Source organism: Chrysoperla carnea, chromosome 3, assembly GCF_905475395.1.
Source record: "Chrysoperla carnea chromosome 3, inChrCarn1.1, whole genome shotgun sequence".
In the NCBI taxonomy this organism is placed as follows: domain Eukaryota; kingdom Metazoa; phylum Arthropoda; class Insecta; order Neuroptera; family Chrysopidae; genus Chrysoperla; species Chrysoperla carnea.
Genome location: NC_058339.1, coordinates 68,434,611 through 68,460,244, shown reverse-complemented (window position 1 = coordinate 68,460,244; position 25,634 = coordinate 68,434,611). Strand labels below are relative to the sequence as shown.

The following is a 25,634-nucleotide window of genomic DNA, read 5'->3' as shown; positions in this document are numbered from 1 at the left end:
TACTCTCTCCTTTTTATTTTTAGGCAATTTTACTACAGATATGATATACAAATAACATAATGAATTAAATCTTAATATTATTTTTCTAGCTTGTTATTTTCTTAAGTGCTACATTTTTTGACCGTGAGTCTATTTTCCCTCATTAGCCAGCACGATAAGCTTTAAAATGAGTATTGTATCATCGAATTTGATGAAGGAATCAGGAAGATTTTGCAACCCCTGGAAAAAACAGGCTAGAGAAGTAATATATAAAATTTTATAAAATATTTGTTTTCACATAGAGAGTCGTCAAGGCTGTAAAAGTATAATATCGTGCTGAGACAATTTTTTTTTGTACCTAATTTTATACTTGAGCTGATCGTGATATCCTTATTAAAAAATCAATAATATTTATTCCGAATGTAAACAGTAAAAAAAATACTGGATTGAAGTAAACGCCTTTATTTGGCTGTTGTTGTTCTTATAACAAGTAAATAAATCTTGATTCATCTCTCTCAATACTTAATTCAAGATAACAAGTGTTTGACTGGTTAAAAATTAAATTATACCAAGTAAATATTTTCTTGATTTCAGAAAATATTTACTTACTTACAATCAGGTTAAGAACATATTTTCTTGTATTATTAAGAAATAAAAATATGGTGGCGCTATCGAAAAATACAATACATAAAAAATGAAATTAACTTAAAACACAAACATCGAAGCTTTTAGAAAAAAAAATGTCCCAACATATATTTTTTTTTAATATTTCGAAAAAAATCGTAAAGATATCATAAAATTTTTGATTTTCTGTATAAATACATTCAGCGTCCTATCGGGAAATGAAAAATAAATTTCTATGAACTAGTCCAACTAATTAAAAATTAACAGTATTACAAAATCAATCATTTTTAAATAATTAATACTTTCCAATAATTCACAACGTAAAAATAATTACGGTGTAATTAAAAACCCAACAGTATTTTAAATAATTCATAAGTTAAACTCGATACACAACGAGAAAAATTGAAATCATAAAAAATGTATTTATTACAAAATAAAATAATATTATATCATAATTATTATCTATCTATATCAATCAATATTTAAAATACTAATAATACCTATATAAAGAAGTGCAGATTGCATATTCATTACTTTTTTTTTAAATGCATATTTTTAATTAATAACAATTTTTTACCATCAATGTAATATTATTAAACGAGGAAAAATAATAACATATTATTAAAAAATATGTCGACCATTCTCGATCGATTCTAGTTCTAGGGGTATACTTTTAACGCTACATTGAACAATTTGTACGTATAAAATTTTATCGTATATATCGAAAACATGAAATGTTGTAAACTCACGATAAAGTAAAACTTCGCTAATGAAAATATGTAGGTAGTATTCGAAAAATTAAGGCGTAACCAATTTCGCCCGCGGTATGCTTAGGGTAGCGGGTTCGATTCCCGCCGTTGTAACAAAATTAATTTAATTAATAGTTGTTATGGGCTGGTGTAGTGCATGCTATGTGCATGAAGGAGGTGCACTCAGCCTCTGAAATTGAGGAGCTGATAAATGAAATTATCAGCGGAAAGATGGTAAAACATATATGGTATCACAATGGATTCTATAGCCTAAGTGTGTCCTTCGTGGACAGCCAATATAACCTAACCTAACCTAATATTCGAAAATGCACGAAAAGTGTGTATTATTAAAGTACCTTTAGTTTGTTGATTTGAAATTTGTCAGAATACTTACTTTATAATTTTGAAATTTCAAGAAAAATAGCTTTTTAAGGGCTCAACGTCCTTTTTTCTTTTCAATAATGTATTATGGTTTTAACTTCAATTGGAATAGTTTTTTTTTCCCCCAACTAGTTTTGGAGAAATATATGAACCTTATCAACCATCTACTGTTTTTCCATAAAACCAATGTTTAAATATGCTTACTTTTGAAGTCATTTATTTATTTAAATAACCCCCTAAAATTTGAATTATACTTAGTCCAACTTCATATAAAAAAAATCAAACCTTTTATCCAAAATTACCCTGGTGCTTGTATATCCTTAAATAAAAGTGCCCTCATTATCTTAATGAGGTTTTACTGTACTAAATTGTATAACATGCTATCGTAAAGTTCATCACACGTGTGTATATGTGTACACACACACTACACACACTTATTTAAACGGTCATGCATTTACATAAAAGGTAAAATTTTCTATATAGAAAAGTTCGAAATGTTTTTGACCTCAAAATGAATTAATTTATATACATAAATTACACACTTTTTATCTTGATTATTTTTTAAATCAATTAATATGTTATTAGTTTGGTTCGATCGAATCTTTTTTCAATATTTTCACACATCATTTTAATGATCAAACAATTTTCTCACTATGTTTTCGAACACAAGAAAACATGTAATAAATTCCAAATTTTATTTATGTTTTTAATTCAAAATTAAATTAACTGTTCAACTATATTAAAGTGGGACTAAACATATTATTAAAATCGTTGAATTGAAAATGTTTTTTTCTGTTTCTTTTGTATTTATATAAATAAATTAATTGAAATAATAAAGAAAAGTCAATTGATTAAATACTTTTTTTAAATAATTTTTATTCCTTTTATTTATTTATTTATCCGAATGTTTTACAGAATGATTTAATCAGTCTAGTAAATGATAAAAACTCTAATTTTTTAGTAATATTTGTCTATCTAATGTGTACACTATTTGTTTCGAACATATTTTCTTTTTTTAACCAAATAGAAAATCATATTGAATTATTAGTACACCTTAAATATACTTATAAATCAGTACAGTTGGCTTTACTTTCTACAATTTTGTTTATTATAAAAATTTCAATTCCATTAAAAATTGCAAACATTAACTAACGAAAAACTAAGTCGTTAATGGTATTTTAACTATTCTTCCGTTTCTTCCTTGGGATTTTATCTTCTGTAGTTTGTAGTTTGCGCTCTTTTCGGATTGGATATAGAAATAGCTTGCAATTTGTAGCCGATTTATTGACAAATTTGCCTACAGACTGGGATTTATTCAGTTAGTGTTATATGAAAAATAATTATTATTTCCTTTTCAAATGTCTCATCATTGTTATTTATTATTTAAATAAAAATAAACAAATTAAAGAAGTGAAAATATACATCATAATAATAATTGAAAAAACCTTTTAACAAAAAATGTTGATTAAAAAAGACGAAAAATTGTAATAAATTATTACATAAAACACATCATTACATGAAAAGACAGAGAAGTCTTCATTCTGCAGTCATATTCTGATTAAAAAATATTTTTGTAAAAAAAGAAATTTATCTAGTGAAAGTAAAATGTCAGCAGAACAAGAAAAGAAATTTCAATCTAATTCTATTGTAATATATGAATCATAGTTTTGATACACACAAGATATTATTAAACAGAGTGTTCAAAAAGTGACCCCTCTCAATTTTAGAAAATAACTACTGAAAAAAAAATGACCAATACGAAAATTGAAGGATTTTGCTCGTTAAATCTAAAGGTTTCTTCAAAGACATAAAATGATTATTTATTCAGTTCTTGTTTAGGTAAGAGAGATAAAATTAATTTAAAAAAGTGCTACAGAACAAAAGTTTGATTGAATGCTTTTTTAATGAATTAATTTAATAATTTGAGAATATCAATTTAAAAAATTGATTTAACCTTAAAATTGTCAAGGTTAACGTCAAATCAAAGCGTATCAGTTGATTGTACGAGCGAAATCTTACAGCTTTTGCCTGGTCATTTTTTTTTTTCAATCATTATTTCATCTCGAGTTTTTGAATACCCGGTATGTGGTGTTTAAGAGAGGTATGAGATTGACGCCAGACCGGCAAATCGCCAAATCATACAACTCAACGCAATATCACCATCCACAGCCCAACATCTTTATAATACGCGCACATACGCATCGCATATACATATATACGCGCGCAACGATATAAAATCTATTTCCATACACACAATCGAACAAAAACATTTAGCAGACATAAGTCTGTCGATGTCCGCGTCTTTAACCCCCAGCAAAGTGGACCAATTTTATTTTATTTGTAAATACATACAAATCTTTTCTTTATCTCTTCAACAGAAATAATTGTGTAATGCTATTTTAATACGAACTTAAATTAATTTCGTTTCTTCTTCGAGCTATGATTATTTACTGTCCATAGTCAAACGGATTTCTAAGGACTTTTGAATCTTGAATACGTAAAAACCTTTTTGCATTTGAAAACTTTCTGAAATTTACCAGACTTTATCAATTCTACACAATACAGCAGAGTTGAATTTTATAATTTCCGAGCTTCATTAAGCTCTTTAAATCCAATTGTATTTATTCGTTTAGTTGAAATGTTGTTAAATAATCTTGGTGTAATCGCCTTGAATTTCAAATAAAGATTAAACAGATACTGTTTAGAGATAAAAATCTTTGAATATGTTCTAAGTCAAAAGTGAACCATTTAAAGTTTGCGATGTAAAACCCCTTTGATTAAAAATCGATTAGAATTAATTGAACAATTTATTTTTTTGCATTTAAAATGCAAAAAAAAACAAAATTATATTCTCGTTTTTCCCGTTATAATAAATATAATTAATAAATAATTATAATAATTTTCCAGGTTAAATTGAATTAAATTGTCTATTTCAAAAAATACAAAAGCTTTTATATATCATAAATGAGAGATAAATTGTAAAATAAATATATAATTGTAATATATAATGAATAAAATGATAATGAGTATGCATTTATAATGCAGTTTATAGAATATAATATAACATGAAGACTCGTCATCAGCTTGCAGGTCGGTCATCTGACAATTATCATTTTATTTTATACTGCAGAAATATATATGTCATCGTTATAATAATGTAACATTGTTGCAATATTAAAAAGTATATAAAACATTGCTGTAGTTGAAATGTATGTTACAGATCTTTCTTTTTTTGCATGTGTCATTTTTTTTAAATAACTTATTGAAGAAACAATATAATTTAGATTATTAGTCACGATCCGGCTCGAAGGACCAAAATTTTTTGAACTTTTAACTCCTACTTGAAGTAGATTTCGTTATGAGTGTAAACGTCCAAAAAGTTTTGGTCCTTCGAGTCGGATTTACATTATTTCAATAAGTTATTTGAAAAAAATGACACATGTAAAGAAAGAAAGAATGTACTGTGAGAGACAATGGAACAAAGACAAAACAAAGTTTAGCTATCGAAACTTCTTCCTTGGTGATTATACGAAGATAAAAGTGTAAATTTTTAATGCTTTAGAGTGCATACAAGGGTGATTTGAGGAAGAAACTATAAAAGATAATTTCGAAGAATAGCTATTAAAGTGGAAAGAAAATTGAACTATACTTAACAATAATTACTAGAAATTATATTTTATAATAATAACACTCTAATTAAAAGTAAAAAAATTATAGTAAGCAAAAAAATTACTATAAGGTTCAGTTCACTGCGTGATGGATAAATAAAAATTAATTACTGATTGCATGTGTGAGATCTTAGGAAAAAGGAAACCCTATTCATAAAGAACACATAATTTTTTATTGGTATATTGTTCTGATAAATATTCATAAAGAATGAATTTTTTTTATTTTTAAATCATGTAATTTTATTTATAGATACTGTTTTTAAAACATTTGATTGCAAATATCATGTAAAAAATTTATGCTTATTTAATTATGGAATTATTATGATTAGCAACGCTTTAAGTAGTTTTCCTGTGAATTAATTAACTGAAGTGCATAAATAAATCATTAATTTATCATGGCTTTGAAAGTTGTTTTTTTTTTCGATTTTAAATTATTAAGGTTTGGTCCTTCGAGCCGGAACGCTCAATTCATTTATCCCTCACTTAAAAGTTGTTATTAATATGACTGAGTTTGTCATTTTTCTATTCAAGAATATGATTGTAAAAGTGATAATGTTTAAAATAATATGTTTAATGTCGTAAATAAATATAAAAATCATTCCATGAATGCAGGATTGATCAAACCTATAATGTTTATTACCTAGGTAGTCAAAACTACGTTATAAAAAATAATTAAAAAGTGCATTGTTTTAGAACGACGATGATAACTAATTAGGTAAGTTATGACAAGAGTCGAATAATAATTTTCTAAGTTAACAGTGATAAACAAACTGTTTTTCAAATGAGATAACCTAAAGTTTTCAATCTCTGAGTTAATTTTGACTTTTATCCGTGCTAAGTTTTTCTTCGTAAATACATTTGACTTATAAATTTGGCTCGAAGGACCAGAATATTTTAACTACACCATAAAAATTTGATTTATAAATTTTCGGCTCAAAGGACCAAAATTTTATAATTAAAAACCAAAAAAATTTTAATTAAGATTAGTAGAACTTTTCTATAAATAATAATTTACATAATTTTGAAATAAATTTACAATAATTTAAATTGCAAAAACATTAAAACAAATAATAACAAAAAAAAATTAATTAATACAGTTATTTTTTTCTAACTTAAATTTTTATTTTTTAATTAAAAAAACTTATCTCCATGATGTCTTCACAACTAGTTCAGCTTTCTAGTATGTGAAATAAGTACATATTAAAAATTAGTATGTAAAAATGAAATAGTTTTTTTTTTTTTTTTTGGTTCCACGGTTCATGATTTTGGAAATTTAAATATGTTTATTAGTTTATGTATATGTAAGCAATATAAGTGAGTAAATATAATACTTAGGTTTGTAAGAATTTTAAATATTACTTACAATTCGTTCAAATTGTTAATTTTTGTATTTTTTTTTAAACATTTTTAGAATATGTAAAACAGTGATTGTTTAACTGTTAATCTCATTTCATACTTACAATATGTACTAGGGCATTGTTTAATAAATGAAAGATTAATTATTTATGATAAATTAATTAGTGTATCTTATGTTTTTATCTCAAAAATATTCAAGACTTAGTTTTATTTGAATTCTTCAGTTTACTTCTCAACAATATCTTTACATTATTATCTTCTGTTTTATTTCAAAATTTGAACTGATAATGGATACTTCGAATTTGAAATACTTTGCCTGTTTTAGAATGTATAGACTCGCCCAGCCTTAAGAATTGAATGGATTCGAATGGCTATTCGGGCATAGACCATGAATTCTATACTTCGTGTTTAAATAAATTTCCCATTTCTCTAACATCATTTGAATAAACTTAAAAAATAAATTTTAATTAGAATTGTTGGTCCTTCGAGCCGGATATAGATATAACAGTTGAATTTGGTGAACCTGAATATAAATAATTTATTAAAAATTATTACAACATTCCTCTGTGTGATAAATTGTTTTAAGATATTTTGGTCCTTCCAGCCGGATCAATTTAATATATATACAATTGTGTCATGTATAAAAATCGCCAAGGTCTTAGGAAATGGATAAAAGTCTTTTCCATTTACATTCTTGTATAATGTGAGAGAATAGTTGAGTGTAAAATAAAAACCCCAAGTATATATTTTATCTAAGTAATACTTAAACTAAGTAATATATCATTTTTTTAAGACAATAAATACAAAATAAATTCATTGCATACAAGCCTTTTAACAGCTTAAATTGTCCATCTCATAATATTCATATAAATATATCAAGATAAAAACGTTTATTTCCAATTATTATATGTTAATTAAACCACCACAAACATATCTGTGTTATCTTTTTTGTATCAAATAACAATTTTGTGTATAAATAAAATATTCAAAACCAACGTTTAATAATAAAAAAATATAAATAAATATTTAAAACAAATGATCATTAATCATTAAAAAAGTGTTAGTGTTAAACTAATATTAATCTATATCTTTTTACATTTTGAGGGTCACTGTATAAAGATAGAACTTATATATATGAGAGACTCAAAGAGTTAGAATAAAATTTTTATGTCAAGAACCAAGTGTAGTATTTGACATTCATTTTTAAACTGCTAGAAAATTGAAAAGCTTTTGTTAGAGACAGTACCTGGCAATTTTTTCTCCCCAAAAGTTTTCGTAACCTGCTTTAAATAGATGAATATTTATTCGAGAAGCAGATAATTGTATAAAAAATGATAATCATTTTATCAGAGAATCGAAAGAACAAGCAAGATGTACGTTTTTCAACACCTTAGAAATTGTTATGTTCAAGATATCCATCGGGCGGCGATATTCTTCTTTATTCTAGCAAATTGATTTTTGCATTGTTTATTTGAATATGGTCCTCAATGAATATTCATATATTTTAAGATTTTCCAGCTTCCCTGAAAGAAAGTCCCCTGCTAGAAAAATTTTTATAGTGAAATATTTTGTTAGACACAACCTTGATAATAATAAAAAAAAAAATCGACCTGGAGTATTATTGTAATTACGAGTTCGTTTTATTGAGTTTATCGATTATAGAAAAGTTGGTTGGCTTCTGTTTTTATGCCTTGCGTTAAAAAATGGGACACTATTACAAAAATTTTTATTCGGTCTGTTTTTTCTTAAATCCAACCTTGAAAACTACCTCTCAAATTTCTACGCCTGATCCTAGACCATATTTTACATGGTGGAGTCCATCCTATTGTTATTTTTACATTATTCATATAAAAAAAATAAAAACAGTCCAAGTTATTACACATGTAAAAGTTACTCGTTCTGTTTTTTATATGTGAATGTACGTTACGCACTGCTACATTAGTAAGTTCGCTTGCTCGTCTTCTAACGTTAATTTCTATCTGTGAGCTAACATATATTTTTTTATTAATCTTATTAACTTACTGTTATCATTTTCAGTTGTTTTTTAGTTTTAAATTAATTGGATTTCCTCTTTTCTTAAATTTATTTTTTTTTTTAATGTTTACGTTAAAATTGTCTAATTTTAATGTTTACAATCTTACATTTCTGTCAATTTATAAAATTGTCAAAAAAACAATTGCGAAATAGATATTTGAGATTGTAATGTTCTTAAACACAAATAGAAATTATTTACCATAAAAATTTACCTCATTTTATCATTAAATCATTTTTTTCTATAAATTCAATATTTATAAGGAAATTTATTATATGAAAAAAATAATTGGATGGTCCTTCGAGCCGGATCTGTCTCAACGTATATACGAATAAGTTATGAATAAACTAGCATTTTTTTTTCGGGAATTTATAGAAGTCCTTCTAGAAGCTCTTCGTCAAAATGTTCTGAAGCACAATATTATGAGCATAGCACATAAAATATTTTAACTACCGAAAATTTAACTTACTTATAGATTAAAAAGTACACGGTAATAATTTTTTTGTAGATATCACTATGTTAGTATCGGTGTGAACGCCATACTGTGGTGGGCTCCACAATACTTCTGGTAGATAGCCCTATTCAATACTGTAATACATACATATTATGGTATCTGTCTCTATACCATACCAACATTTTAGAAAAAAACCATGCGTTTCTTACCGTGTATTTAATTAGTAATAGAAGGTAGCAACGACGTCCAAAAATGTTCCGAAAATTTGCAAAAAAATTCAATATTATCTTTTTGGAGCTTAATTATGAAAAAAAAAATTATATATTGAAGAACGAGGTCGCCACATTGAAATCTTTCAGCACCAAAGTTTTGGAGCCACCTCTAAGTGAAATACTTCCTAATACTATCTAGTAAACTAGAAAATTATCCAAGCTAATTATTTATCTTTAAGATTTAAGTTTTTTTTTTTATGTTTTATGTTACAGATTAATGATTATACATATTTTTTTATAAACATTAAAAATGTTTAATAATAATTTATAATCTGATAGGTCATGAAACAAATAATATAGTAATATTATTGAGGAGCGCGTAATATAATTTACACTAATGCAATAGTGCAATAAGCATAACAAAATAGATTAATAAAAATCCGTTCCACTGCAGTACGCATGTAATATTACACTATAACCTGTACTATAATATTGTTATTTTTATGTAAATTTATTTTAATAATTATTGCTAAGTAATAATAATAATTTGAACATAGCATACATAACAGGTAACATCATATGCTGGTCATAAGAAATCATAATATAGTTTAAGACAGTTCACTCAAATCGGTATTAAAACTCTTGTAGAATATTTCGTACCACCAGGGAAAAACTGGATTGTATATCAGAATAGCTCCGATTCTTTTGATCAAAAAAATGACAAAATGTAGATCTAGTCACATTTTAGTAGATGTACACTTGTTCGTCTGTGGAGATCAGTGTAGATTTTCAGATCTAGATTTTCCCGGGCATCATTGATAAAGGATGTCAAGCAAGCAATATGGCAGTAATAAACATAGCTTAAATCCTTAAAAAATAATAGGCATGTTGATTTAATTTTTTTTATCACTTTAGGTGAAGAATTCTCACTGTACCTGCAGGAAAGTAAAGTTGATTTTTAAAAATCTTTAGAAGTACGCAAAATATGAACGTTTAAATTTCCCAATAAAACAAAGTTGAAGATATAATTTAGTGACGTCATTGTCCAATATCACCGATATATATAAAAACTTTGCTTGGAATGCTCATAACATCTTCGTTTTTTAATCAATTTTTGATTTAACTTTCAAATTTTGTCATGGTATTATGTCTAGTTTTACATTTTTATGCATAAAATGGCAAATTCGACACCAGGCAACTACCATATTCTTTTAATTATTTTTCTATTTTAAGATACTTGGATTTAATATATAATTTCAGTTTCATAAAAATCTTTGTGAGTTTACACTTGAACTACCTTAATGTTTTTCTTAATCTCTGATGCATATTTTTATGCTTTTTAACGTGTAACTTGTTTGTTTAGTAATTATTATGAATAAAAAATATAGATATTAATTTGAAATCTTTAACAAGTCAGTGAAAAATTAATTATTCAAATTATTTATAATCATTTTGAACTTAACTTTTATAATAATTTTATTCGTCATAAATTTTATGCATTATTTATGGTGTGAGCGTTCAATAGATTTATTTAATAACTTATACATACTTCTCTATGATATTTTCAATAATTGCATTGGCTTCTCTATGATATTTGCAATATTGCATTAACTTCGATATTGCATTGATTTCTATTCGCACCGTGCGTGAGTTTTATAGATGGCGTTTTCATGGTAGCGATACACTACTTAAATTATAGAATTGTATGGATGCATATATAATTGTATGGATTGCATTTATCACTTACATTGAAAATTTAATATTGTTGTCTCACGAATTTAAATAAATAATTATGATAATTTAAATTTAAAAAATAATATTTCTGCAATTTGATTTCTTATTTTCATAATTTTTAATGTATTAAGTTTAATGAATTCATGTTTTTCAATAATTTTAATTTGACATTTCTATAACATTAACATGTAAAGAACTGCAAATTAGTCATAACAGCCTCCTTTATCGCCAAAATTGTTCACTGGAAGCGCTCGCATCGATTTTATTGTCCCTACCCTCATCACACACACAACGAATACGATATTTTCAACTTATGAATATATAAAGTTATTTTTTAATAGAGCGAACTATTCTATATTTATTTTCGAAGATAATAATTGATTTATTTAAATATATTAACATTTATTGAATCCGAAATAATTTATGATTTCAAAAAAACGAAATTATTACTTTTAATGAAATGCTCGAAGATAAGTTTCTTTTTCATGTTATTTAAGTACATATTACATAAAAACACAGAAAATCATTTGTTTTCAACACCTGATTACAATAACGATAATACTTTTAAAAGTTCTATTTAAATTTATGGTTCGAAATAAATTATTTGAAGATTTGTTAAAAGCTATTAAAACTCTCATGTAGTATTTAAAATAGAACATTGAAGAAGAACAAGAAAAAACTGAGACACTTATTGTTTTGTTGCTTTCGCGTTCGCGGCTGATTTATATTATAAAGATAATTACGAAATCATATGGTGAATGACACCAAAAAATTTTTTTTGTCGTAATAAACAATAATAATTTTCTTGAAATGAATAATCTTTAAAAATATACGATTTGTAAGTTGAAATTTAAAATAATATATATTAAAAAAAAAAAAACGAAAGAAATTATAATTTATGTATTTTCATCTACAGATGTATGTTTTAAAATTATGTGTGTGTAAGTTTTGTTGCGTCGAATGCATTTCCTGTTAATTTTTTTTTTTTTAGTTTAATGTATTTTTTTTATTTTTTAAAAAGTAGGAAAAATAAATGTGAAAAGATATTTTTAATGATAGCATGTTTATAGAAATTTTTCGTTTTTATTGATATTGTTATAATTTTATTCAATTAATTTTTAAAATTATTTCTGATATTTCTTTTTCAAAGTCTATTGTTTACATCAATTTTCTTTTTCGAAAGTAATTCATAAATATAAATTTTTTTAAGTTAAATATAACAAAATTATTGTAGGTTAATGAAAATAATCTGGTCCTTCGAGTTGGGTTTTTAAAACACACTTTGAATATGAACGAAAAATAAATCGTCCTGATTAAGTTTATTTATGGAGGCTATAAGGCGTTCGTGCTAGATTTTTTTTTTCAAGTAATAATCCTCTTTGTTTAAAATTAATTCAATTTGTGTTTACAAAAAAAAAAATTATATTTAATGCTTGAAGTAACCACCTCTTCTTGTTTTATTTCAGTATTTTAATAAATAAAAATTACAATTATTAATGAGGTAAATAATAATTTTTAATTTATAAAATACAATAATTAACGTTAATGAGAATAATTATTTATACAAAAATATGTACATACCTTCTCTATGCTCTTACCATATTTATTTTTTGTTTTTGTTTGTGTACAGAGTAAAAAAAAATTAATAAATAATAAAAATAATAATAATAAAATAATTAATTTATACAGTTGAAGATTTTAATCATATTATTACATATATGGATGTATATTATATTCATTGAACATTCACTTAACGTCAATTGGAGCATATGTTTTTGTAAAAAAAAAATATATAAAAAGTTATGCACAAATGTTGTGTTTAATTGCAGGTTATATAAAAAAAAACGCATTAATTATTATTAATTTATTTTAAGTTAATTATTCCAATATCTCACATAAATTTACTCGTTTGTAAAATTTTTATTTAAAAAAAAAAATAAAATAATAATTTTAAACAAATACCCAAATAAAGTTTTTGAGAAGGGCAAATTATAAATTAAATAAGACTAACTCGTTAAAGAATTGAATTTAATCGCTTCTGATAATTCTTTTATTTATTCCACGATTTCAAAGTTATTTGTAAAATAATTTAATTTTCAAAGAGGCAGGATCGTATGAATTAGAAACAAATGAACTAAAATATTAAATATTTTTTCAAAAATATAAATAATGTTCTATTATTGTAATATTTTTAATATAATTATATTCTTAATATATATTAGGTACAATGGAATGTCTTTTAATCCATATTTGAATTTATTAACAATAAATATTTTGTACAGTATGTGTTTTAAAGTATTGTTTATACGCTTTAATAAACTATCTCTGTTTGATTATATCTGTTCTTGGTTATCTTGAATATTAATTATCCTAATGGTATAAAAAAAATTAGTATAAATTAAAAATAAAGCATAAATGAAATAAATTATTGTTAATTTTAATTAAATTCGACACATGTTCATTAAAATCGCACTTAATAATATTGTATTTATAAAATAAATTTAAAAATCTCTTTTTATAATAATTGCAATCAATAATTATGGTAATATTAATTAAATTGAATTGTAAATAAATAGGACACAATGTCAGAGGTATACAGAAGAATAAAACATTAGTGACAATAGATATTTTCTATATCCAATTGCAAAAGTTACAAACTGTATAAAAATGCTGTTATATTTTGAATAAATAAATAATATTTTTCAGTAAACTTCATATTATATCGGTTGTTGATTGTTAATAGCAAAACCAAGTAGGTACACTTACCTATAGCTTAAACCTATTTCCACACATTAGTGGAAAAAAATACACAAATAAATATAAATAAAATTAAAATATAAAAAAATAAAAAATAGTATAAAAAAATTATACATAAATTTATGCTTCGACTGTTACCTTAAGTTTTATTGTTGATTTATTTACTGTTATATTTTTACCTTTACACAAATTCTAAATACTATACTTATAATTTTTTTTATGATAATATTTTATTAAATTTGTCACATAAAATCCAATGACTTCCATAATTCTACTATATTACATAAGAAAATTGAACTGCAATCCTCGATAAATGCAAATCTTCTCAAACTATGTTTCATTTGTAAAAAATATTTGTTTAAGGTTTAGTTTTAAAGTGATAAAAACGGAATTATATCATATTGAATGCATTTGAGATTGTCAGGAACTTGAACAAAGTAGAAGTCTTCAACGTTTTTAATCAGAATTGTTACAATTTTCAAAAAAAATAAATTTAATAAAAGCCTGATGACGTGTTCAAAAACCACGAAACGTCGCAAATTAATAGATTGAGTTTTCATCGTTCTATAATTAATTTTTGATTTCTACTACTATTAAATCGTAAAATAACGGAAGTAAAAATGTATAATAAAAAAAAATTATACTATTCAATTTTAATGTCAAACCGAAAAAAGAACTGTATGTGAATTAAAGAAAAAAATGTAAATAAAAATAACTGGTGATATTTACCGAAAAGCAAAAAAAAAATTGAACTTTTAAAAATAAATATTTTTTATTAAGTGATAATTCGTGTCGAACATCAACGTAGCAAAAAAAAATTGCAGTTAAACATAATTACATGCTGTTTTTTTTTTTTTTTTGCAAAACTTTCTTCGTATTTATCACAAAGAGTAATTATCTTGAGTAGTACCTCTACCTTTATATATAAATACATTCATTAATTTAATAATGTGATTAATTTTTTTCGTTCTATTTAATAGGAATGTTTATTTTATAGAATTTTTCATATAAAATGAATTTTTTTAAATTTATGTGATTTTTCTATTGTTTACAGATGTCTGGGAAACGAACTCGCAGTTTTAAATGTGCCGTACATCATCGAGATCGAGAGGTCAGCTCTGAAAACGATTTTCATCTGCTTCTCGTTGAACCTCCACTATTTCGCAGGTTTGTTAAATTTTCTAAGCATATTTATAAAACGTACCGATTTTTAAATGGCCGGTGTTGGAATATTTTCTTTGGCTCAACGGGTGACAAAAAGAATGTAATTTTTAACCTGAATGCAAACAAATCGATGTAAATTATCAAAAAATTGCAAAGTGTAGCAAATTAATTCAAATGGTAAAAAAAAACAAAATTTCCTTATCATTCACAACTTAATTAATAATAGTTAATTAATAACTGACAAAATAATTTTTTTTTGTATTTAAAACAGAAGAGATTATTACTTGTAACAAGATACCAAATTCCATAGATTAGAAGAATATTTAGGCCAAAATATTAGGGCAAACAATTATAAATATTGTGTAAAATTTAAACAAATATTACACAAATTATTTCATTTAAAAAATTGTTATTATTTAATAAGAATTAATAATATTTATACATTTTTGTATAAAATATGATAATTGGTTTGACCGACCACATATAAGACTGACTATGTAAGCAAACAATAAAAAAACGCACCTACGCGCAACACTATCATACATTAAAGTACGAGTATACCCATTAATGGGATTAATTTAAAAAGTATGATAATCAGTTATGTACACATAAATATAATTACAGTGAAAATTGTTTATAAAGACTTGAAGTAATGCACCCTGCAATTATTTTCGTTCGTATACAATGTCGATTAAACTCGTAAGAATCGACAAGAAGAGAAATTTACGTGCTTTTCTAAAAGAACAAGATATATTTTTTTTAAACTACAAATTTACTATTAGGACTATTTTATTTCTTTACTTTTCTTTTTTATTTTAATTATGAACAAGAAATTAACCTGTCACAAAATATTTTATGATAATATATTTAAATAAGAAAAATTTACACATTCTGTGTACAAAAATTTTCATTCAATAATTTAAGCCTATTTGGATAATTTTCAATCACGCTTCAAGAATATTTTACCTCAATTTTCTCACCATTTATATCAATACATAGAATAATCCTTCCTGATGTCAATTTCAATGTATCTTAAATTTGAAAATTTGCCAGAATAGATGACAAGATCTGAAATTAAAATTAAAATCGATTGATAAACATGAAAAATGTAAGCTGAAATATATTAAACATGATGGGTATTAACTAATTTTCTCTATCCTTTCCTTACAAAACAATTTTTAGTACATAGTTTCTATTCTATGCTAGTCGCTAGTTATGACGTCACGACGTGCTATTTTCCCTCTCTTTCTATTTGTACAGTTAAATTCTTCATGTTTACGTAGTTTTTGATGTTATCCAAAATTGATTTCATCCGATATTTTGTAGATTTCGATAATTTTCGATAATTTGTAGAATCCTTGTAATTTATATGAACTCAGGTGTCTATATCAGAGCTAAAGCTTAGAGCTCGTAGAGTTGAACTAACTAAAGCGCTTGGCATGAATCCTAGAAGTCCGGGATCGAGTTCTGGTGCGAGTGTATTTTTTTCAATTCTCTTTAATAGTCTCTATCTGAATCTATACAAATTAAATTCACGACAACTTTAGTGCGTAAATAAAGATTTATTGAATGGCGCTATAGATATTTTTCACTGTAATTTTAGTTAAAATAGAAGTGACAAAGAATTTAATAATACGCAATGAATATACAACATCCACTCCAAAACAAAAACAAACGCGCAGCACGTCCTTTGTACAAGACAGGAAATACCTCTCACGCTCAATTCGTATTTTGAATACAATATGTGTACATATAAAAAAAAAATATATATATATATATATTATTTCTCTCATTTTAAATTTGTATCCGTTTAATTACGATGTATGACAAAGATAGAAAATCATATTAAAAAAAACGATGAATGTAATTTTTTTTTTGAAATTATGAATGAATTTTTTTATTTTTGGTGACAAAAAAAACTTCAAAGTATTTATCTTTTTTTTATAGTAGTGTATATGTATTTTTCGAAAAATATTTCTATTAACAGAAGTTACCAAGTCAAGTGTATTCATTATTTTTAATGTCGTTTATAATTTTTGAAATAATTTTTATTTTTAGTTTGGTAATTTAATTTTATCTGTCTGCTCCAATTTATAATTTTTGAGTAATGAGAGTCGTTATTTCTTTGTCTTCTAGTTTAAAAGAAAAAGGCGTAAAATTTATATACACAAAGCTATAGCTTCTCTTTCATACCTACCTCTGTGTGTTATTTCATGATGATTACATCCAAGTTTAATTTATGAAATATATATCAATATTGTTTAAAATTTTTATATTTAGAGGTAAAAAAAATCTTACAAACACAAAAATTCTCTTCATTTGACGATTTTCTGAGTAACTCTATAGAGATTCTAGAACTTCGTCGAAAATCTCTTCGGAATATATAAGGTTTTAAATAAGGTCCCTATTCTTGGGTCAAAATTACTCTGTATTCCGAGTTTTAAGGGGTACGTTAAAAAAAAATTGCAAAAATTTGAGAAAAAATTTTAAGATTCTAATTTCGATAAAACTAATTATATACCTACATAAAATAATTTTGACCCAAAAACTTCAAATATCGGATTTATTCAGGCAATTTTTTTGAAAATTTTTGTATTATAAATTTTCGAAACTTTCGAGTATTAATGTACTCTAGAAAATGAAAAAAATGAAAGAATAGAATAATTTGTATCACAAAATTAGCCAGAAATAACGAAATTTAATATTAATCCCATTAATCTAAAATTCAGGTTTTATCTAGTTTATTTCAAATGATTATGAAGAAATTTTTTATTATAATAAACAGGCAATTATTATTTAATTAGGGATGAAGTAATATAATTTCATTACAAGAAAAGAACAGCCACCCACTAACAATAAGACAACAATTTAAGTATGAAAAAAATGTCGGACATTCAATATATTTAATTAACATATAAGCGCACTTCCTGTTTCATGTTTGTAAAAGAGTCTCATCATTGAATTCAAGAATAACTTTCGAATTATCATATTAAAACAATTAAATGTTTTATTGTTATGGTGATTCACTCTCAAATTATCTTTTCTTAAGACTGTGTCTAGATTTGTGTCACTTTCAAATTCTTAAAATTGATTTTTGACTATCGTTTTGGCTTGGAACTGTGAAAATTCGTGCCATATTGATATCAAGACTTATGACATAATCAAAATAATTTTCAATTTCGATTAAAATATCTAGTATCACGATAGAATCACCTTAAAATAAAATTGAATGAATAATCTAAAAATTTACATATTTATTACCAAAAACATATTATTCAATTACTTTTTTGATAAGTATATTGATTAATATTCAACAGAAGTTGATAATTTTTTGATTGATAAAACAAATTGATTTGATTTATCAATCATAAATAGAAAATGTCCTTGTATTTATAATAATTAAAACGATAATTTGCATATGAACGAAATATCGCGTCATTTAATACATTACGATTTATCAAGAATTTATTAAACAATACATTCATGCAATACAAGTTGCCTATTAAAAAACATTAATATCTGGTTACCTGAGAATAATTTCTTCTTAACTAAAAGCATCATTCACTCTTATTTCAAAAAAAGTTACTCTTAATATCTGTTTGGCAAAAAATATGTTTGGAAAATAGTAAACAAATGAAAACAAACAATTGACAGAGTAAATTGTTAAAATACCCTGTATAGAAAGTATTGAATGTCAGTTCTTGCGTTATCTTTTTATAAATTAGAAGAGCTTCAAAAAGACCAACACAATTACCGGGTAGTGGTCTTGTTAAACATTCTCGAAAAACGGAAAACAATTTTAGAAAATATTAATATAATTGTGTTGGTTTTTAAACTCTACTAATAAATAAAATAAATAATAATGCAACCACTGCCATTCAAAACTTTCTATACAGGATATTTCAACAATTAACTCAATCAAATATTTGGTTTCACTTGTTAACTATGGGATTTTGCAAGGACATTTTTATCAATTTGCATAGTTGATTCAATTTTCGTGTTTTTATTTTTTACTTAATTTCCCGCTTATCTATTTTTTATTTTTTTTTTTAATTATAAAAATCCAAAATACTTAAAAATCATGCTTAAACTTGAATTGAATTTCAAAGAATTGAAAAAAAAATTGTATCGATATACAAGGAAAAAAATTTGTTTTTATTTTTCTAGCCAAAAAATATTATAAATATCAAAACAAAATTAAATAAAAAAGAATACCTTAATTGTGCCTCCTATTGCATTTTGTTCGTACCTACCGTAACCCAAAACAAAATGACAACAATCCGTACAAGACGTGGACGCCGTTTAAAATTATTTGTATGGACATTAACGTCCAGACGTGTTGTTGTTGTACCATCATCATATACAAATACAAATAATTATGCGGCTAACAATGGTTACGCAACAACACCCGTACGCCAACGTTATATTCCAACACCAGCCAAGAAATCGTCGAATTCATCCGCTTACAATTATATACGTCTTAATCAAAATTATCCAAATAAAAGATATGATGAAGATTTTAATAATAATTTTTGGATGAAGGAGAATTCCAATCAACATACAAATCATCATGGAATCTTTTTACTATTTATGTTTTCATGTTCTTGTTATAGAATGGTGCGAAAAATAGCAGACGAATTCCTTACGGATGAAAGAGATAGAAAATATTATGCTGACCAATATACATGTTGTCCGCCACCATTATTTATTATCATTATTACCTTAATTGAGGTGAGTTTTTATTATTTAATTACTTTTTTTTTTTCAAATATTTCTTTTGCTAAATATATTGTTTTTTTGTTTAAAAAAAATTTTTGTTTATTAAATGTGAAAAATAAATTGAACTGATACCGTTAATGGTTCTGCAGTTTTTAGTTTTTGTATAGTATTTCAAAAAAACGATCATAATATTCGACCAGATTGAGAAAATATTGGAAAATGTGAAAATGTTCCAACGTTTTAAATAATTTTTCTTTTTGAAGATTTAATGCATAAATGTTTAATTTAAAGAAAGATTGTTAAATTCACGTCAAAATTTAATTTTATCCACCGTGAAATCAAAATTCGCGAGTTATCAAGTTTTGTAAACAAAATTTAAAAGATTATCTAAATTCATAAAAGGGAAAATTGAGTGCGTTTAATGATTTGTCGAGCCATTTCGACATCTTTTGAAAGTGTATGCAGAGAATCTTGAAATTTTTTAAGCCAAAAATAATTGTATTTCAAACATATTTCCGTCCACCCAATAGTTTTGATTTTTGGTGGAAGAGTCGGGAATAATTTATCAACCTGTTCTCAGTATAATATTCCTGACTCAAATTAGTTGTATTCAATCGAAAGATAAAAACAGCTTGTTTAAGGTAGTACGAGCCCCAAGGGAAGTTTATACTTGTGGTTGAAATTATTTGTACCCTATTTTCAATTTTGATGATGAATTTTGATATAACTTGATGTATAAGAAAACTACTAATAAAATTTTTCGGTATCTGCCTTGGTTTTCGGAATATCGAAAGCTAAATAATTAAACAAAATTTTCAATTTTCGATATTTTGAAAATTACTCCAGATATCGAAAAATTTTATTCTTACTTTTCGTCTTATATTGCCAAGTTTTAACATAATTCACCATCAAAATTGAAAAAATATATATTTTTTAAATTTGTGTAATTTTGTCTTCAATAATTTATTAAGGTTTTAACTTTAATTTAAATAGTTTTTTTTTTATTTCCACCGACTAGTTTTGGAGAAAACTATGAAAACATATCATCTATCTACCGTTTTCTCATAAGATCTTTTGAAGTCATTTATTTATTTAAATAACCAGGCCATCCCCCCTAAACTTTTCAGAATTGATTAAAACTTAGTAAAACTTCATATAAAAAAAATCAAGCATTTTATTCAAAATTATCCTGGCGTTCGTACATCCCTGATTTAATCGTATATTCTTATTATTTCTAAATCTAAAATCACAGATATTTTCATTTGTATTTTATCTTTTTAAAAGTAACATAATTGAAATAAATCAACTACGATATTCGAAAAATTATCAATTATCTTTTAATAAGACAAATCCTGACAAAACTTCCCCACACATTATCATAATTTTTTTAACTAACAAATTTCATCTCTAAAAAACAAGAAATTTGTCAGTTTAAGACAAATGAATTTCAAAAAAAACTAGTATTTTATTGCAGGCTAGCGACCATCTGTTACACTTTTTTTAAGTAACATAAGATACCATGCGCCACGCGTTGTTTTGTAATTTAATCCCAAAAAAAAAAAATTGCTAATATTATAGAGAAAAAAATTACCATGACATTAAGTTAACAAGACTTTTATATTAGACCCCATCACAAAAAGAATAAAAATTTTAATACGGAAGTTATTTATCTCATAAATATTACACATTTAGGGAAATAGTTTTAGGGGGCACGTGAGTCGACACGTGTTTATTATTTTTGTGTATGTGTGTGTATGAATTTGGATATACCTGTGTGTTGTTAGGTTACCAATAAACAAACAAATAAGACTATATAACGTTAAATCCACCATTCCAGCTGTTATAGAAAAGGTACAGGAAGTTCGTAACATCTTGAAGATAGACGTATCTCTAATATAATAATGTTTAACAACCAAGAGGTATAAGAGATGAAAACGTCTCAAAAAATTGATTTCAAAACCATTTTAAGGCCATTTTTTAAAATTGCTCTAGTATTTATAATTTTTTTAAGATTTCTCTTAAATATTCATTGGTTGAAATTTATAAATTTATAAACAAAAGCAGTTTTCCAGATAAGAATGGTTAAAGTTGCAATTGAATTTAAAGCACTGCGATTATACCCTCTAGTCAATCGATTTGAAATTTGGATATGTGATAGGTATTCATATTCTAATGGGAAGGTATTTTTACTTGTCCTGGGATTATAGAAATTTTTCTTATTCCACTGTATCTGGGCTAAAACTAGAAGAATAGTACCCAAAGCAGGTAGAATATGAATACCTATAAAGAAAGAATTATCCGAAATTCAGCCTTCTCATATCATGTGTCGTCTAGTTGACAATTTAACTGAAATATTTTTTACTACAATTTTTTTTACCCATTTATTTTTATGAATGTTTTGAGCTCGTTATAAAGCCTGCACATATGAAGCTACAGCCTGTTAGCGTTGTATTGTAGATTATTTTTTTCATTTTTTTGTGAACTCAGTGTACTTAATGCAGAATTATATTGAATATGTTACGATGAAGAGACTGGCAGCAAGCTAATAATGTTTTAGATGCATGCTTGCTCTGTATGCTCATTACTATCTGGTCGTTTACTTCGGTTTTCTTTTTCTACTTTGATGATTGTGTCTAGACATACTAAAATTCATTGAATTCCGTATATTTCCTATAGTTTTGCATATTAATTTTCTATTTAAAAAAATTATCATATTATTTATAATATATTACCTTTATAAAATACAGTTTAAACAGGATATAAAGTCCTTGAAGTGACTAACAAAGTATTAGACGGCGCTATCTGACCGGATATTAAAAAATCCCATCATCTTTAATTTAAGATAGTAAGAGCGCCAACACAATTTTAGATTTAGGGTTGAAATTATTTGTACCTTATTTTACAACTTTGATGATGAATTTTGTTAAACCTTCATGAATGTAGGCGAAAAAAAGAATAACATTTTTCGATAACTGTCTTGGTTTTCGAAATATCGAAAACTAAATAATTAAACAAAATTTACCATTTTCGATATTTTGAAAATTTTTTATATTATTCGAGGCTTAAAATAGTGAAATTTTATGCCATTAAAGGATTATTTTTCCATTTAAATAAAAAATATGTACTTAAAGACCAAGCAAAGTTCGATATATTGTTTTTTTTTTTCTAAATTTGTCTTATTTGATTTAAGTTTAAAAGCCTCAACGTATTTTGGCAAATAAATTATTGCAGCATTCGTAAATATGAATGCGATTTAACTAAATAGAAAGTTTTTAGCACCCCCCGTGTAAAATATCAAATTTTTATACCCAAGGTAATAAATTTCTCCCCGACTAATTTTAAGAAAATAATAAACATTTTTGGTTTTAAAAACAAAAAAATGTAATTAACATTCTTTTTAAAAGTATAATTTTGGAATTATTTAAAAATAAATTTTTTTTATTTAAACATTTAAAAATATTACCATTTTAAATTGTAATTAATTACCCAAAAAGTGATTTAAAAATATCTAAAAATAGATTTTACCCTTAATTTTATTTAAATTAGGTAAACAGTGTATACAAAATACCCCAAAAAAATACGTAATTTTTGTTAGGGGTTGCTGTTTAATGTTATTTAGTCACAAAAATTATGATAAAAATGTGTATATTTACGGAAACACATTTCATGGCAAAACCAAAATATCGTTTAATGTGCATCTGCTATCAAAATAATTTTTATACCATAACATTATCCATGTGCTGTTTTTGGCTGTTGCCTAATGCCACCCTTATTAATATGTAGGGTTGTAAAATTTTACACAGGATATTTATTCACTTTTATTTCTGGAAACGATCCTAAAATGTTTTATTTCACTGAAATCATAACAATTAATTTTAAGTGTTATTATAAAATTCAATTTTGTTATTAAAAACAGAAAACCGACTCTCTATGTTAAGTTTTTAAAAAGATGTTCTGTTTTTTAATGCTCGAATAAAAATTTTCTATAAATTCGAATTAAAATATATACCAGTTTTAAAAAAAATTCTTAATAGATTGTATTTTTTGTTTCAGTTGGGCTTTTTTGCCTACTACTCAATCACAACAGGTGAATTAAATCCATCTGGACCCGTACCAATCGACTCAGTATTTATTTACAGACCAGACAAACGACTAGAAATTTGGAGGTTTCTACTGTACATGATGTTACATGCCGGGTAAGTGTCAAAATCCAAAATAATTCCATTTTAAAGATTATTAAAACACGCTCTTGTATCCGTGCACTATCTGTGACAACAGTCTACATTACTAAGACATTGTGTTGTGTTTATACATATACTCAATATACACATACAATTGCAAATTTATAAGTAGTTTTTTTGCTTATTTTTTCAACAAATCGAACAAGAACTATTTTTTTGACTACAACAATTTTTTTTATATTAAATACAGAATACTTTTATTAATCTTATATTTCAATTTTATTGAATTTCTAAGAAAAGGCATATCTCGAGTGACTTATCTTAAAGACCTTAAAATTTTAAATTTTGAAAATAACTTTAATTCGCAACGGAATCCTATTAATTTTTTAAAAACACTTACTTTTCGTTCAAATTTGTAATAATAAATAATAATTTTTTGTTTGTTTACAGATGGATACATCTTGGTTTTAATTTAGTCGTACAATTATTAGTGGGCCTACCATTAGAAATGGTCCATGGGTCAGCACGCATTGGTTGTGTTTATATGGCAGGTGTTGTTGCTGGATCATTAGGAACATCCGTATTTGACACCGATGTTTATTTAGTTGGTGCCTCTGGTGGTGTTTACGCCTTGCTAGCCGCTCATTTATCAAACGTTCTTCTTAATTATAATAATATGGAATTTGGATTATTTCGACTACTAGGCATTTTCATTATAGGTAAATATTTTTTTAAATTAACAATTTATATTAAGGTTATTCGATGGCAAGAAAAAGTTGAAACAAAATTTTTGTTTAAGTGAAAACGTCTATTGAACCCTATATTCGCGCTGAAATATATCTAAGAACACTCTAAACTATATTACCTTTTTCTTTATAGCCTTTTAAGGTTTTCCATGTACGGAACCCTAAACACGCACAAGTTATGAAATTTTAAAATTAAGAAAAAAGCACATTTATTCCAAAGTTTTTTGTTTTCACTTCCGTGAATTTCTTGATTGACTCCATGACCAATTAATATATTTTTTAAGTTAATTTAACTAGAAATGCTAACGAAATTTTCTTTTTTTACAGCCTCATGTGATGTTGGTTTTGCAATATATTCACGCTATGCCGAAGATTTCCTTGGTCCACCTGTATCCTACGTAGCACATTTAACGGGTGCATTAGCCGGTCTAACAATTGGCCTACTGGTATTAAAAAATTTCGAACAAAAATTACATGAACAATTATTATGGTGGGTAGCTCTAGGTGTTTACGCCGCATGTACAATATTCGCAATATTATTTAATGTACTAAATCCAACCACAACCGAAGAATTAAAACCGGTGAATATTAGTTCGGATGACGTGAATAGTCAATATGTATACAGTAGATTATTTCATCGAATTTAGGGAGAACGTGAAAACAAATTGATTAATCAAAGGCACTAAGTCAAATTTAAAATAATTAAATAAAATAATAATATAATTTTTATTAAAAAAAATAATTATAATTAATTTATATTTGTTAATTAATTATTCGGAAAATGATATGATGCTGAATTTATACCAATTCTCAGTTCCATTAAAACATATATATTTTACGCTTATTAAGCCAAATTTACCAAATCTTTTTTTTACTCA

The 25,634-nt window shown here is 25.2% G+C and overlaps 1 protein-coding gene across 2 annotated transcripts in view; it reads left to right on the top strand.

Annotated features, from left to right (window-relative positions):
* Positions 1-25,433, top strand: part of LOC123294767 (protein rhomboid) — a 253,857-nt gene extending 228,424 nt beyond the window's left edge. The window contains exons 2-6 of one of the 2 annotated variants that reach the window (XM_044875907.1): positions 15,001-15,113; positions 19,724-19,841; positions 23,883-24,025; positions 24,461-24,729; positions 25,084-25,433. In XM_044875907.1, coding sequence (XP_044731842.1) covers positions 15,001-15,113; positions 19,724-19,841; positions 23,883-24,025; positions 24,461-24,729; positions 25,084-25,403 — 963 coding nt within the window. In that variant the 3' untranslated portion in view covers positions 25,404-25,433. Of the gene's footprint in view, positions 1-15,000; positions 15,114-19,321; positions 19,842-23,882; positions 24,026-24,460; positions 24,730-25,083 lie in introns of those variants that run through there. The other variant, XM_044875906.1, reaches the window with a different exon arrangement.
* Positions 25,434-25,634: the final 201 nt, after the last annotated feature.